The 16905-nt window shown below is 40.4% G+C and overlaps 1 protein-coding gene across 1 annotated transcript in view; it reads left to right on the plus strand.

The window, feature by feature from the left end:
* The window catches only part of Ryr3 (ryanodine receptor 3), a 530745-nt gene that overhangs the window by 160720 nt on the left and 353120 nt on the right, over nucleotides 1-16905 (plus strand). The window contains exon 2 of the mRNA XM_055599056.1: nucleotides 6587-6706. Within this exon, the coding sequence (XP_055455031.1) occupies nucleotides 6587-6706 (120 nt within the window). The remainder of the gene's footprint in view (nucleotides 1-6586; nucleotides 6707-16905) is intronic.

A 16905-nucleotide genomic window follows, 5' to 3' on the forward strand; every position in this document is an offset into this window, starting at 1 on the left:
CTTTCTTTCTTTCTTTCTTTCTTTCTTTCTTTCTTTCTTTCTTTCTTATCCTAGTCAATTAGGTCTCAACAGGAGTGGCTGCCTTGTCTCCTTCTGTGGCCTGGTAAGGTTCCTCCCCCCTTAGGGGGAGGTAATCAAAGAGCAGGCCAATCAGTTCATGTCAGAGACAGTCCCTGTTCCTATTACTATGGAACCCACTTGGACACTGAACTGCCATGGGCTCCATTTTTGCAGGGGTCCTAGGTTATCTCCATGCATGGTCCTTGGTTGGAGTATCAGTCTCAGGATTTCAGTGAATCTGTAGATTGCTTTTGGTAAGATGACCATTTTACTATGTTAAACCAGTAGAATCTACAAGCATGGGACAGCTTTCCATCTTCTGATATCTCCTTCAGTTCTTTTCTTTGGAGACTTGAAGTTCTTGTCATACAGGTTTTTCACTTGCTTGTTAGAGTTACACCAAGATACTTTATATTATTTGTGGCTATTGTGAAGGGTGTAGTTTCCATAATTTCTTTCTCAGCCCATTTGTCATTTGTGTACAGGAGGGCTAGTAATTTTATTGAATTAACCTTATATCCAGCCACTTTGCTAAAGCTGTTTATCAGTTATAGTAATTCTCTGGTGGAATTTTTGGGGTCACTTATGCACACTGTCATATATCCTGCAAATAGTGATACTTTGACTTCTTCTTTCCCAATTTGTATCACCTTGATCTCTTTTGTTGTCTTGTTGCTCTAGCTAGAACTTCAAGTACTGTGTTGAAGAGATATGGAGAAAGTGGGCAGCCTTCTCTTGTCCCTGTTTTTAGTGGGATTGCTTTGAGTTTCTCTCCATTTAATTTGATGTAGCAATCGGCTTGCTGTATATAGCCTTTATTATGTTTAGATATGAGGCTTGTATCCCTGATATATTGCAGATTCTCATCATGAAGGTTGTTGGATTTTGTCACTAGCTTTTTCTGCATCTAACGAGCTGATCATGTGATTCTTTCCTTTAAGGTTGTTTATATGGTAGCTTACACTAGTTGATTTTCATATGTCGGATCATCCCTGCATCCCTGGGATGAAGTCTCCTTGACCATGGTGGATGATGTGATTGACGCATTCTTGAATTCTGTTTACAAGTATCTTACTGAGTATTTTTGCATCAATGTTCATAAGGGAGATTTGTCTGAAATTCTCTCTCTTTGTTGAATCTTTGTGTGGTTTAGTTATTAGTGTGACTATGGCTTTGTAGAATGAGTTAGCAATGTTCATTCAGTTTCTATTTTGTGGAATAGTTTAAAGAGTATTGGTATTAGCTCTTCTTTGTACATCTGGTAGAATTCTGTGCTAAAACCATCTGGCCCTGGGCTTTTTTTTTTGGGTGAGAGACTTTTGATGACTGATTCTATTTCCTTAGATGTTATAGGTCTGTTTAAACTGTTTAGCTGATCTAGATTTAGCTTTGGTAAGTGTGATCTATCCAGAAAACCATCCATTTTTTTTTTTTGTTAATTTTCCAAGTTTTTGGAATACAGGCTTTCAAAGTAAGACCTAATGATTTTTTAGATTTTCTCATTTATTTTGTTATGTCTCCCTTTTTGTTTCTGATTTTTGTTAACTTGGATACTCTCCATCTGCCTTTCAGCTGTTGGTTTCATTGATTCTTTGTATCTTTCTCTGTGATTCCAATTTGTTGATTTCAGCCCTGAGTTTGATTATTTCCTGTCATCTACTCCTCTTTGGTGTGTTAGCTTCCTTCTGTTCTAGAGTGTTTAGGTGTGCTTCTAAGTTTCTAGTATGGGATCTCTCTAATTTCTTTATGAAGGTGCTTAGTGCTATACACTTTTATCACTGTTTTCATTGTGTCCCATAAATTTGGGAATGCTTTGCTTTCATTTCACTAGAAAGTCCTTAATTTATTTCTTTATTTCTTCCCTGACCCAGTGGTCATTGACAAGGGAGTTGTTCCGTTTCCCTAGATTGTAGGGTTTTGTTGTTTCTGAATTCCAGCTTTAATCCATAGTGGTCTGATAAGATACAGGGGGTTAGCTCAATCTTCTTCTATCTGTTGAGGCTTGCTTTGTGAATGAGTATATAGTCAATTTTGGAGAAGGTCCAATGAGGCACTGAGAAAAAGGCATATTCTCTTGTGTTTGAGTGAAATGGTCTGTGGATATCTGTTAGCTTTGTTTGATCCATGACCTCTGTCAGTTTCTTTATTTCCCCATTTAGTTTCTGCCTTGATGATCTGTCTATTAGAGAGAGTGAGTGGGGTGTTGAAGTCTCCCATTTGGAGTTCAATGTGTGATTTAAGCTTTATTAATGTGGTTTTTATGAATGAGGATGCTCTTGCTTTTGGGGCATAGATATTCAGAATTGAGAAATTGTCTTGGTGGAATTTTTTCTTTGATGAGTATTAAGTGTATATCTCTTTTGAGTAATTTTGGTTGAAAGTTTATTTTATTAGATATTGGAATGTCTACTCCAGCTTGCTTCTTGGGTCCATTTAATTGGAAAACATTTTTCCAGTCCTTTACTCTAAGGTAATTTCTGTCTTTATTGATGAGGTGTGTTTCTTGTATGCAACAGAAAGATGGGTCCTGTTTTCATATCCATTCTGTTAGCCCATGTCTTTTTATTGGGGAGTTAATGCCATTGATGTTGAGAGATATTGATAACCAGTTGGTGTTACTTCCTGTTATTTTGACGTTGGTAGTGGTAGTGTGTGTGTGTAAAAGACAGAGAGAAAAAGAGAGTAAAATTCCTTTTTTACTTTTACCCAGGTAAGGGTCACATAGCTGGGGAGCTAGCAGAAAGATCTTGAAGCCAAAAGCTGGTCAGATGCTATACAGCCCTTCTTAGGACAGAGGACAATTGTGACAACTGTTTTTATTTTTGCCCCTCATCTGAAGAAGAAAAGTTTACAGTTTTGTTCCAGTGAAATCATGTTACTATGAAATCCTATAAATTTGTGCTGCCATAATACGAGTTATTTTATCTCTGAAAAAATCTCTCTCCTGAGGCAGAGAAAATAACTGGCTAAGGGTACTTTCTAGACACTGACAATCTTGATAAAGTTGAGCAAAACTTGAAAGGAAGAGAAAAAAAATGCAAAAAAGAAACAAATGAGCAAAAGGAGAGAAAATTGGGTTCTCAGAGTGGAAAAATCTGTCTTTGGGTTTTAGAAATGGATCATTCTCAATTGCAGTCAGAAAAGTTCGTGATTATATCTCATTAAAGCAGAGTAGAAATAATTAGGTCCCCATGTCACTTCAGACTTATTAGGCATACAAACCTTAAAGTTACTTGGGATGACAGTTCAAGTGAAGAAGAAAAATTCCACATGCTGGCCTTTCACCCTCAATTCCATTATTGCAGCATTAATGGATCTTGCCTCATAAAACTTTGTATATTCAGAGTAGCCTTAGCAGAGTGCTTTGTCGTTGGAAGGTGGTCAATAACTCATACAAATAACTTTATTGGGTTTTCTGACTGTCATTAAAAGCCAAATAAATGATGGAAGACATAACCAGGATGCCCCCAGGTTGCCAAAGAGGGTTTAGAGGGTGGCAGCCCTGTTCCCCCAAATGGAAGGGATTTTGCACATGAGTAGTAAAGTAGTGGTCAAAATTTGGCACTGGGGTGTGTGAGAAGAATGCAAGCTTCTGGAGCACGTGAAAGATGTACAAAAGATATGCCCGTTCCAAATAAGGGGGCTCCTTTATACATGGTAACCTTGGCCAGCACCTGGCTGTGGGCTAGAGCACTGTGAGAAAGAGAGAGGGACAAATTAGAGAGGAGAGAGTGCAGATTAGTATAGGGGTTGGATAATTTTAAAAGGCTGGCAACTGGAAAGACTTTGTGGTCTGAATTCTATTAGTTAAAAAAGTGACTCATGCCAGTACTCAAAATGGACTTCAGCAGTGGGTTACATAGTAATGGGAAGAGGGACTGCCTCTGACATAATCTGATTGGCCTGCTCTTTGATCACCTCCCCCTGAGGGGGGAGCAGCCTTACCAGGCCATGGTAGAGGACAATGCAGCCAATTTTGATGAGAACTGATAGACTAAGATCAGAAAGGAGAGGAGAACCTCCCCTATCAGCGGACTTGGGGAGTGGCATGCATGCAGAAAGGGGAGGGAGGGTGGGATCGGGAGGGGAGGAGGGAGGGGCTTATGGGGGGATACAAAATGAATAAAGTGTAATTAATAAAAAATTTTAAAAAAATGGACTTCAGCGTGAACTTTGAGCATCAAGCACACTTTGTGGTTCCAGATGTCTGTCTTTGCAAAGTTTGTAGAGTTAATAGTTGCTGCATGGATTAAAAAGTAGGTGCAGGAAGCCATGGCAGCTGGTGTCTACAGCTAGGTCAGCAGTGAGCATATGGCTCTGGACAGAATAGGAAAGGGTGAAGCGTGGCTGTGGCTGAGAGTCCCATACTCATCTGCATGCTGTCCATACTGCCCACCTATGTGTGTACAGGGACAGGGATTGTAGAGACTGCCCACCTGAGCATGTTCTGGTGTAGGGCTGCTTCTTAGCAACTGATTATTCAGTCAAATGGTTATTTGGGGTGGCTTTATTTAATCTATTATTATCTTTGCTGCTTGTGTTATTAAAATGTGTTGACATGTGTGTAGGATGGGGAAAAAAATCAGAAGGTCTAATAGGCCTTTAAGTCAGTCAGAGCAAGACCAAACTATGATGGTTTATATACACTGGGATAGAAAAGACGGGAAAATGGGGTCTTGAGAGACACTTGAAGACCCAGACTAAAAGAGGAGATTTGTCTAGTTTTACTGGTTTATGGAAAACCTGGTCTATAGCCATATTCCTATTTTTTCAAGTGCCTAACTGGGTGTTGCTTGTTTTATAGCACTGAAATGTGTGTAGAGAGGAGATGGTTAACTGCTTATTCAGTGTGGGCTGCAATTAGCATTTTTCATGAAAGCATTAGGCACTTGGAAGACCATCTTCTACATTACAGACCGTTTAACTTCTATGACCCCTGCTGCCCAATGCAAGTAACCTCTTAGTCATTTTGACAACTAAGTCCATTTCCAGGCTGCCAGTGTCCTTCAGAAGGATCACACTGCTTCTGGTTTATATGCAGTTTAGAGCGAAAAGCCACCTGGGGGAAATTTTCATTCTCTCTAGAGATTTCACTGAGCCCATATTTAAATAGCAGTGATATTCTAGAGTGTTTTTGTTTCCACTTGGTTAAAATGAAGACCGTGAAGTCTGGCTTCACGGTGCAGTGTCCCAAATTGATGAGAGACTCGATTTGATAACAGACAGACAGTAACACTTCGGTGATGCAATATAAATGCAGCACTCTTTTCTTGCCCCAAGTGTCCTCTGCATGCACCTGCAGCTTGTGACTGTTCACAGCATGGACCCCCAGCCATCTGAGGTCACCACCACACTTCTCCATAGCCCCTCGCCTATCTCACGTCATCACCACACTTCTCTACAGACCTTCACCCATCTCAGCTCACCATCACATGTCTCTGTAGACATCTGCTACTAGTGAGCATGTTCATTTATTTTTTTTTCAATTAACTTGCATTTATGGATACAGGGTAAAAACTTTCACTTTCATCCAATGTATATTTCCAACTCTCTAAGACAGGCTGAACACTTAGGTGACATGAGAACAGGGTCAAAAGATAAAGGGGCTAATGACAAGGTGGGGGCTGTGCTCTTTGCTGGCTTCTAACTTAACTGCACCTGAAAAATCTTTCTGATGTTCAAAATCCAAAGTCAAGAATAAAAGCCGTTACTGCCAGATGGAAGAAAAGGGATGGAAGATGGGAAAGGAAAATGTTCCAATCTGAGGGAGAGTTGTGCATCAAGTGTGTATGTTATTGTCAATGGAGGTATTCCTCTGTTCCAGGACCATTGTCAAGAAGAGTGCCATTAACACAAGATCTCTGGAATTTCAGGAGGGGTGCTTTGGAGACTGCTATTTAAGGGAATGTCTTCCTTGAGAATTCAGATATGTTCTTCTGCTTGGATTTCAACTCCTCTTTCCCACTTGGACCTCCAGACTTCTTTCAACCTTTTTCTATGGGTGTAAAATTCACTTTCTGCAGCCTTCAGCATCTTTAATTTGTCATCTTTGGCATGTGTGCTTCTTTTATTCCCTCTCCACTTGCGAACTCTTCCACAACCTGACATGAACTTTCTCTTCCCTCATCTTGCCCCCACTCTGATCGCTTCTTTATTTTTCTCTTCCCTTCAATCACATCCTACTGCACCCTTCATTTTTGGAAAGTTTGCTTTGACTTATTTTTATATTCACCCACATCTTGAAGTTATGTCTTCAAGTACACAATACATGTCAGAAGTTAAGGACGTGGTGTAAATGTATAGAACATGTTCATTCCATGATCAGCTTAAGTATCTCTTATCCAACACTTAGTACCAGAAGTGTTTTGGATATCAATTGGATTCTTTTTTTAGCATAGTATCATATCTTGGGAATATATCCAAACTTAAACATGCACTTTACTTAATTGTTTGTAAACGTTACATAGTCTAGATGATTAAGAGGCTGCCCCCATGCCTTACAGTCTATGTTCTCTTCCCCTGGCAGGAGGATGAAGTGGTACTCCAGTGCATTGCAAATATTCACAAGGAACAACGGAAGTTCTGCCTGGCAGCCGAGGGACTTGGGAATCGCCTGTGCTTCTTGGAACCCACCTCAGAAGCTAAGGTGAGATCAGGAGCCTTGTCCCATACCTTCTCTTGCTGGCTTCCCATGTGATCATTTAGGGCAAGTGTTTATCTTAGAGACGGTAACAAGGAGAAATTTGAGATGATGCACTTATTTCTCCACGACAAAGATCAGATTTAAGATATGCCTCTGTCCCCCCAGGAAGAACTGACATAAGATCCCAGAGCTGATTTTAAAAGAGAAGGGTGGTTGCTTTTGTGTGTCAGAGTTCTCTATACCGAGGATGCCTGGAGCTGCCAGCACTGGCTAGATGGGAGGATCTCCTGATACTCCCACGATATCTTTGACACGGTTAATTCTTAGAAATCTGGGTCCCTGCTCTGTACCCTCAGCTGTCATTTTATTGCTACAGGGACTCCTGGCTCTTTGAGATTGTGTTTTACAGTTAGCACAGCACAGTACTGATTTGCCTTGGATTGCTCTAACTGCCTCCTATGACCCATAGGCAGTAAGGCCATTTGCTCTGGGCCCTTGACTGCACGGAGACATGTAATGTCACATCTATTAAGCTGAGCTTTCCCCCAGCATATCTCAACTGTGTCTATATGTTCAGAATTCTTAAAGCACATTGAACTCTTGACAAGACTTGTGCAGAACAGAGTTCTCCAGAGAAATATAACAAGAAGCTCAAAAGATGGGTGAGGAGTTACAGAGATTAACTTAAATAAATCCTTCATAGTCCATGGAATTCTTAGGTCTGGTGAGTCTGAAACCCACGGGTCATGTTCATCTGCAGTCTGTAGCCCCAGAGGCTCTTCTCTGGGAAGCCAAGGGATAAATGAAGGAGGCATAGCCAAGTATGAGAGACATGGCCTTTTTCTAAGGTCAACTGATGGCAGATGTTAACTTCAACTATAAAATAGCCACATCAAAACTCTGATCACCTCCCCCCTGAGGGGGGTGGGCATCCTTACCAGGTCGCAGAGGAAGGCCATGCAGCCAGTTCCAAGAACTGTTAGGCTACAGTAAGATGGAAGGAGAGGAGGAGGACCTCCCCTATCAGTGGACTGGGGAGGGCCATGGGAAGAAGAGAGGGAGGGAGGGCAGGATTGGGAGGGTGTGAGGGAGAGGGCTACAGCTGGGATACAAAGTGAATAAATCGTAACAAATAAAAAAATAAATAAAAATTTAAACTTAAAAAAAAAAACTCTGATTATTCAGGGAGTAAAGGTTCCTGCCACTAGGCCTGGAGGCCTGAGTTCAATCCCCTGGCTCCATCTGATGGAAAGGACAGAACCAACTATTGTAAATTTTTCTCTTACAGCATCCATGAGCCCCCTGCCTCAACATGGGGAAATAAAAATAAAACGTGTTGATGAAATGACTATACTGTGAGCTAGCCAAATTAACACACAACCAGCTATTATATCTGCGAAGACCAGTTTTTCTCATGAGGTTATTGATAGTGAAAAAAATGGCTTGCCCATCGACCGGCATGCCTCTTTCCTCATGAACATACACAACATAGGCACACTTGACATTTGACCAAATTCTGGGACACCAGAGGTATGAGATTAACAGGTACATCCCTCAAAGCTACCTCCTTCACATCAGTGCTTCACCACCTCCACATGTAGGTTGCTGATTTTTGAGGGCAGACATTGCCGGCACCTATAGGACAGAGTTCTATTAAGGTAAATGCAAGAAAAAAGATGTAAGGGAGATTTTCATCTTTTCAAAGTTCTTTATTTTTAATTTATTTTTTTAATTACAGTTTATTTACTTTATATCCCAGCTGTATCCCCCTCCCTCATCCACTCCCAATCCTGCCCTCCCTCCCTCATCTCCTCCCATGCTCCTCCCCAAATCTACTGATAGGGGAGGTCCTCCTCCCCTTCCCTCTGACCCTAGCCTATCAGTCTCATCAAGACTGTCTGCATTGTCTTCCTCTGTGGCCTGGTAAGGCTGCTCCTCTCTCAGGGGGAGGTGATCAAAGAGTCAGCCACTGAGTTCATGTCAGAGACAGCCTCTGTTCCCCTTCCTAGGGAACCCACTTGGTCTATATCTGAGCAGGGGTTCTATGTTATTTCCTTGCATGATCCTTGGTTGGAGTATCAGTCTCAGAAATCAGCCCAGATTTTTTGGTTCTGTTGCTCTCCTTGTGGAGCTCCTGTCCCCTCCAAGTCTTTCATCTTCCACTTTATTCATAAGATTCCCAGCATTCTGCCCAAAGCTTGGCTATGAGTCTTAATCCTCATTCAGAAATGCAAACATGATAGATATCAGAAGAGAGAGAAAACAGGGAACAGGACAGGAGCCTTTCATAGAGGGCCTCTGAAAGATTCCACCCAGCAGGCTATCAAAGCAGATGCTTTTCAAAGTTCTTAAATTCAATTTTCCTGAGGCTCTTCACATTTGCTTTTGTTCTTAGTAAGAGACTATTTTTATTCCCACCAGTTGTAAATAATAATAAGATCACCAGAATAGAAATAAGATGCTAATTTTCAATAATTAGATTGTCATGTGATCACAGACAAGTCACTCAATTTTGGTTTTTCGTTTCTCTTTGTTTTGTTTTCTTCTGCGAAAACAGATGCAGTGTGGTGTGGCATCAAGTGTGTTATCTGATCTTTCCGAGTTCAGTTTTCTCATTAGCTTAGTGGGAGCTTCATTGTGATTTGCCTTATAAGATGGTCTCAGGAGGAAATGGTTTAGCACTTGTGTAGTGCCTCATGTGTTACATTGTCTAACATAATGACACAACCATTGTTATTATGAGTTAACATTCAGTAAAGTACTTAACTGAATGTACTTAAAGTACTTAACTTAACTAAAGACATTCAGTAAAGTCTTAATCTATGACATGAGAATTACTACTATTCGGAGGTGCCAGAGAAATCAAAGAGCAACAATACGTACAAAGCACACAGTACTTAAGTCATTGACCAATTCCAGCTACTGCTGGAATTGAAAATAATGCTGGGAATAGCATTTGTATTAGTTTTATTTCTGTTGCTGTAGCAAAATAACATGACAGAAAGCAACTTATGGGACAAAGAGTTTGTTTTGGTGTATGGCTCCAAAAGGATAAGAGTCAGTCACGGTGGAGATGCATGGCCGCAAGAGCAGGCAGCTGAGACGTCGTATCTTCAACCACAAACACAAAGTAGGGAGTGAGCTGGAGTTGAGACAAAGCTACAGATTTTCAGAAGCTGGCCCCAGTCAGTTACTTCCTCTAGCAAGGCTCTGTCTCTAAAGGTTTCTCCGCTCCTCCAAGCAGCATTGCCAGCTCTGGACCAAGGGTTCAAATATGAGCCCGGGAGGTAAATTTTCACCAGTTTGAAAGAACAAAACCTGATTTTTGTGTGATAGGAAGAAAGACTGTGGACCAGCCCCTGAACTTACAAAATCGTGACCTTTAAAATTAAAGCTGTAAATTAAAAACACATTTAATTATAAAAATTCGTAATTTTTTTCGTTCAGTAAATGTGACGATAATTATAATAGTCAAAACCCAAGTCAGATAAGAGGGGAGAGCCTCACACTGTGATCCAAGAATGCTTGTATCCTCCATGTGTAAAACTAAACCACATCGCTCATAACTGCATTTGGAGATAAGAAAATACCTCTCCTAATTCCCAGCTGGCTAAGTTATTATTCGCATCTTGAGTTCATTCTATATCTGAGAGAATGACTGAAGAACTGTGGAGATGCAGAGAATTGTGCATTGCTGTCTTGTCCCAGTGCGTCTCAACCCAGTCCCCGTCCACATGCTCCTGTTTTCAAAGCCGCACTTACAGCACATCCTCGCTTCATGCACTTGTCTTCAATAGTTCAACCACTTACCAAACGCCAAATGATCTTCAAGAGTGTTTAAGATCCCATGTGTGGTTTCTGTTGGTTTGGCTTCCTAGACTAAACATTCAGGATCAGAATTCATACTGTCTGGGACATGAACAATGAATGGGAATTGCTTTCCATTCAAGGATACCTCACTTGTTACAGTGACATTCCCACTATAGTTTTATGTCTTCGTTATGGAGTCTGAGGGAAATGCTCGATGAAGCTTGTTACCGAGAAACGAGGTCAAGTTCATGGAAAAGATAGGGTGGATATTCAGGATTCCCTTGTCTCCATTCTGGAGAACAGCCTGATAGATGAGCCCACTTTCTTGGAACTTTATTCTGTCCCGAAATCAAATGTGACTCTGTATACCTCTCTGTCTTTCTGCCCCATTCTTTTCACTCAACAGGCCCTCTCATTCCCTGCCACATTTCTTGAGCACTTACGCTGTTCTAAAGTTCTTGGAGGATAATGTAGGTCATGCAGAGAGGTGAGAGGCTGTGTTCCCCAGCCTGGAAGTGAGCATGAAACACAGACATCAAATGCAATTCTTATCTGCCACCTCCGAGCCAATTGGTTCCCTTGAGGATTGCCCAGGATATTTTGAGCTAGTTGACACTCGGAGGGCTATAACTCTGAGATGAACTCTGAGGAAAAGAAAGCCTTCAGAGGAAGAAAAACTGACACAGGCTATTCAAAAGCTAGTTTCAGTGTGTGATTTCTGAAAAATGAGACAACTTGTGAAAGCAAAGAGTGAGAGGGAAGATTGTTGTAGATATGAGAGTTGCCTAACATTCAGAAAAGCTTCTGTGGCTGATTCCTGCATGCCACAGCTATGATAGTCTCCAAATCTGCTGGCATTGTGCTATAGAAGCACAGCCGCTTAGCTGCTCTTTCAAATAAGCACAGGCCCAGGAATTAAAGTGACTCAGAACTATTGCCAGAAACCAGGAAAGGAAGAAAGGAAATGTTTCTTCTTTATTTTCTTAATAATAGCAAATATTTTATTTATTGTAATTTTAAAGTAAAATATGTATTCTTTGGCACTAGAAATTTAATAATTTTTTCTAGTCTTTCATATCATATTGTATCTATTTGATTCCATTGGGCCTCTTGAGGAATAATCTTTGATTCCACTTAACATTCAATCTTATAAGACCCTTTGGCTGTCTTTTCTCAAAAGGACACAGGAAGATAATCATGGTTTTCTGTCCAGGAATTATCAGTCAGAGCTTTTCTGTAGATGTCCTTGTAGCAGCGCAGTTCTAGGGATAACACATGAGTGGCCTACCCCAGATGACCATTCAGGATGCAAAAGAGGAGGTCCATGGCAGATGTGTTTGAGGGATAAAGTGCTTTCAAAGCCTCATGTGTCACAGGAACCAATATGTCTTGTAGAAACTCTACACGCACAATGGACAGCCCTAGCTAGAGAGACCCTACACTTGAGCAGTTACTAAGATGGGGCCTCCCATACAATCTCCATCATCAGTTCTGATGCAGCCTGCCAATTAGGAATCACTTCCGTCAAAGCGTTTTCCCGGGCAATGTAATCAGCACAGCGGTTTTATCAGATGATCACACGAACATAACTGGACAGTTATCTAAGGGTCAAATGTTTCTGAATAAGAAGATATTTCATAGCTTTCCCATGGTGATATTTTAATGACAAATAAATTCCATGCTCTTTTCAGATTTGTCTAGAATCTTAATTCCTTTACTACTCTCTCCAACTCTCAGATCCCACATGCCTTTAATCACAAAAAGGAGGAAGAATGTGGAAACTTTTTGTTTTACTAACTTTGCTGATTATGAAACTGAAATAAGTGATATTGAAGCAATTTAACTTAGATCTCCTAAAATTCAACAGCATGCCTCTTTTTTTTTTTCAGAGTTGATTAGTATCTTTATTTGAAACTGTCAATGTTGAGAACATCGCTTTGCACAAATACATAATATAAAATGGTGAAATACTAGTTAGGGTTTTTTCAGAAATTGTTGGAAATTCCATCCTAATCCCAAGCCAAAATTCACTTAGTGGTATATATATATATATTAAAACTCAAGTCAGTAACTCAAACAAGCAATCTTCAAGTCAAATATTCTCACACAGTATAATCCAAAGACATTCTAATTTGATACTGAGATGCTGAGAAATGGTGGGATAAAAATATTCAAAATCTTTGTTTTCCATAATTAAACCATTATGTCTCCATAAGAGCGGAAAATGTAATATTTACAGTAAAAAACAAAAAACAAAAAAAAAACCCCACCACAATTAATAACGCTCCATAGCCTGGACCTGAGCTGCAGTGTTTCAGTTCATACATGTTGCGTGGCACAATGCAGATAGCACCCTGGGAGTGCTCAGAACCAAGGCTTTAGAGAAGTCACATGATACCCCATGGGTGGGTTGTGCTGGAAGCACTTCAGATCCATAATGTGCTTGATTTTGAACCAATTTTTGATCACCGAGCATTAAGAAACCCTTTACCATTGCCAAAGTTTGGTCACCTCCATACTCAGTTACAGGACCCATAATGAGACCATGACCCAGGATTTAAGAGGTTCTGTCCTAGCACATAAAAATCCACCAGAGGAGGGGTATCATTTCTTCTCTTTGCTGCTGGGTCCCTGGCATTTCAAACAGGGCCTGGAAAACAACGGGGTCATAACAGTTACTTGTTCCACGAGTATGTCCATGGCTGAGGGATTGTGATAGATTCAATAGCTCCTGTGCCCTAAGAGCTGGCAGCAAACATGACAAGCTATGCCACGAATCTCCACCTTCTACTCTTTTAGGTCGCTGCATCCTGCATCGCATGAACGTTTGAATTACAAAAGCGCAACTACCAGTGTTGCAAAAACAAAGCCTTCCTTTTTACTTCGAAAAAAGAAAACAGAATTTCTGGTTTATAGGAAAGCAGCCCTGAAAATGCCCATGGCCCTTCAGGGCTAAACAGCACGCCTCTTGATAGCTTGAGTTTTCAGTATATAAAAAAAGAAGTTCCATTTGTTTGTGGAATGGGTACTCATCACTTCACTGACTGAAATTAATATTAAAAACTTATAATTGAAATCTAATTTTAAAATGGAAGCGTTGATAAAGCTTATTGGTATTGTTTTTACTTCTTGTGTAGGAAGAATACAATAGGATAGAATGGAATGGAATAAAATGGAATAGAACAGATAAAAACAGAAGAGAATGCAGTCATTTCTGAAAGTTATACAGGAGTCAGAAACCAATTTGTTAGGCGAAGACTTTTATGTAGATGATGCAAACTAAGCTACAATTCTCAGCCAAGGATACCATTGTTTTTCTATCAGTTTTATAACCATTAACTTTGAAAGAGATTTTCTATTTGCTCCCAAGAAATCTGAAATTTTGCGGACACCGAAATACAGCCTGAAGCTGTATACTGTCCCTGAATTACTTATGTTTTTGCTATATTCTCAGTGGTCCTCAGAGCTTATGTGATATTAGACAAGAATGATTTGTTTTCATAAAACTCCCTTGTCATGTAATCTTAAGTGTAAAATGGACTTTTATTCTCCTGGTGCAATTGTCACTGAGGAGGTTTCTTGCCTCTATCTGCTACCTAGGCCTAGTCCTGGAAAGCTACTAGCCTCCTTTCAATATAACCTACACCTAGAATGTTTTCAGCTTCTGAGATTTACTGCTGAATAAGATCATCCTTTCTTGTTTTTTTCTGAGCTCTGGACTGGCTGGTTCAACTCCGCTGTTCTGGCTTAAACTCTTCTCCCAACATTCATTCTGGCTTTTCTCTCCGCCTCTGAATTGGCCTTTCTCTTGACTTCAAACTATCTCCAGCAATCTGCTCTAATCTGCTGGCTCATTCCGTCTTCACTTGAGTTCTCTCTGTAACCTGTCTCTCTATTATTGTCCTAGTAAAAATTCCTCTCCTCTCTCTGCATTGCCCCTTAAGTAGCTTCTCTTTTCTTTCTCTTCTTCTGAGAGTTGGGCATATCCTAGTCTGTCAAATCTTCTCTGATTTGTCACCTTTTCTGCCTCTCAGCTAGACACCAGGCACTCTGTGCTATATCCCACTTATTGTAATGTTATCAACTGCTTAATCTTTAGAACTCTATAAAGCAAATATTGTGTCAACAATAAAAAAAGTATATAAATTTACATCCTAATTTTAAATCAAAGTCTAATTCCCATAGTATTAAAAAAAAATAAGGGATATCAGGATCCAAGCTACCCAAAGATAAAGAAGAAACCTGTGTTATTGTTCTTTGTAGACAGCAAGAATACCTAAGCATACCTCCATGTAACCTTTCTATCTCTGCCCTGTAAATTTTTGGCATTCCAAAGCTGGAAACATGTATGTTCCCTCAGTAAAGAAGTACCTGTTAAATGCAAAGGCTTAGAGCAAGCACGTGAAACAAAGTTAGGATGTTTACAGCTATCTTTTTCAGCGTAAATGAAACGATGCTGTATTTTCTCCAAAGTAAGCCTGTAACAGGAAATAAATAGTGAGGACTTTCAGGTGCTTCTTTCTGTACATGATAGGCACAGTGATACGTGTATGTATTTATAGGTGAGGTGAGCTCCAAACATCTACTACATTGAGTTGTCTAGTCTTCCTGCCCTATCATGTGCTTTCCACCAGTCAGTAAGCACAGAAATCAAGGGTTTTACAAAGCACCACGGTAAATGAACCTAATATTAGAGACGAACAATCTGGGCTGGACATTCTAGTTCACTGCTTAATAACTCTTTGGCTGGGGCCAAATGACTGCTTCTGTTTTCCTTCTGCCTCTTATATTTTAAAACTGCCTCTTAAATTTCTCATAGGGAAAGAAATAATCTTTACACACTACTGGTCCAAAGCAAACCACCATAGAAATCAGCGTAGATGTCCTCAAATGACGAAGAATGGAGCTGTCATACGACTCAGCTCTAACATCCTGGGTATATATACACAGTACTCTAAGTCTCACCGTAGAGGTCCTTGCACTTCCGTGTTTATTGCTGTACTCGTTGTGATCACAAAGGAATGGAACTAGTTCAGATGCCTATCAGCAGATGGGTGGATAAAGGTGAATTTAGATTTAAAAAAAACATGGTGCATATACACAATGGAATTGTACTCCCCATGAGGAAAATGGGAATTACTGACGTTTATAGGAAAATAAAGATTATGGTACATGTAGGGAAATATCATTTCCCTGCAATGGCAGGGAGAGATTTTTGAGGAAGGGGGAAATGACTGTAATGAAATAAATGTGACATGAAAGCAGAAGGTGTTGTGTTTGTGAGAAAGAAAAGAACCAGGAAAAATAATGAAAGAAGACAGTGGCAGAGGAGGTGAATCAGAACAAACATAATGACATGTGTGTACAAAAATGCCATAACAGAAGCCATTACTTTGTATATTAAATTACTTTTATGTAATGTAAAAAATAAAACAGCAGCATCCACCCACCCGATAGAACTATTGAGGAGGCATGTGGTGTGTAATTGTAAAGAGCTTTGCATCAGCGCCTTGTACCTCCCAAGTGCTATAAGCCTTTACTATCCATGACCAAGAGCAGACACACATCAGAGGCTTAGGAAATGCTGACTAACTCAGTTAAGTTGCTTCTGTAATGAATTAAACTAATTGAAACTATATTACAAAGGCATGAATTTGGGGATTGGAACATTTGCAACAATTTCAAAGAGAAAAGTAAGGATAGCCAGAAAGAGAAAGTCAGATGTAAGGGTTTCTTAGCTACTATTCTCTTGCTGTGAAGAGAAACCATGACCAAGGGAACTTTTTTTTTTAATTACACTTTATTCATTTTGTATCCCCCCATAAGCCCCTCCCTCCTCCCCTGCCGATCCCCCCTCCCTCCCCTTTCTGCATACATGCCACTCCCCAAGTCCACTGATAAGGGAGGTTCTCCTCTCCTTTCTGATCTTAGTCTATCAGTTCTCATCAAAAGTGGCTGCATTGTCCTCTACTGTGGCCTGGTAAGGCTGCTTCCCCCTCAGGGGGAGGTGATCAATGAGCAGGCCAATCAGATTATGTCAGAGGCAGTCCCTCTTCGACCAAGGGAACTTTTAATGGATGGATGGCAGTTTCAGGGGCTTAGTCCATAACCATCATGGTAGGTAGCAATGCAGCAAGCAGACAGGCAAGGCACTAGAGCAGTAGTTAAGAGCTTACATCTGACCTACAGTTGAGAGGGAAAGAGAGAGAGCATGAAAGAGAGGGAGAGAGGGCAAGAAGGAGAAAGAAGGGAAAGAGAAAGAGATACAGTCAGAGACAGAGAGAGAGAGAGACTAGTTCTGGTGGTATGGGTGTTTAAAACCTCAAATCACTAGTGACAAACTTTTCTCCTACAAAGCCATGCCTTTCAATCAATTCTTCCCAAAGCAGTTC

The sequence above is a fragment of the Psammomys obesus genome, unplaced genomic scaffold (genome assembly GCF_907164565.1).
Source record: "Psammomys obesus unplaced genomic scaffold, mPsaObe1.curated_primary_1811, whole genome shotgun sequence".
NCBI classification, from domain to species: domain Eukaryota; kingdom Metazoa; phylum Chordata; class Mammalia; order Rodentia; family Muridae; genus Psammomys; species Psammomys obesus.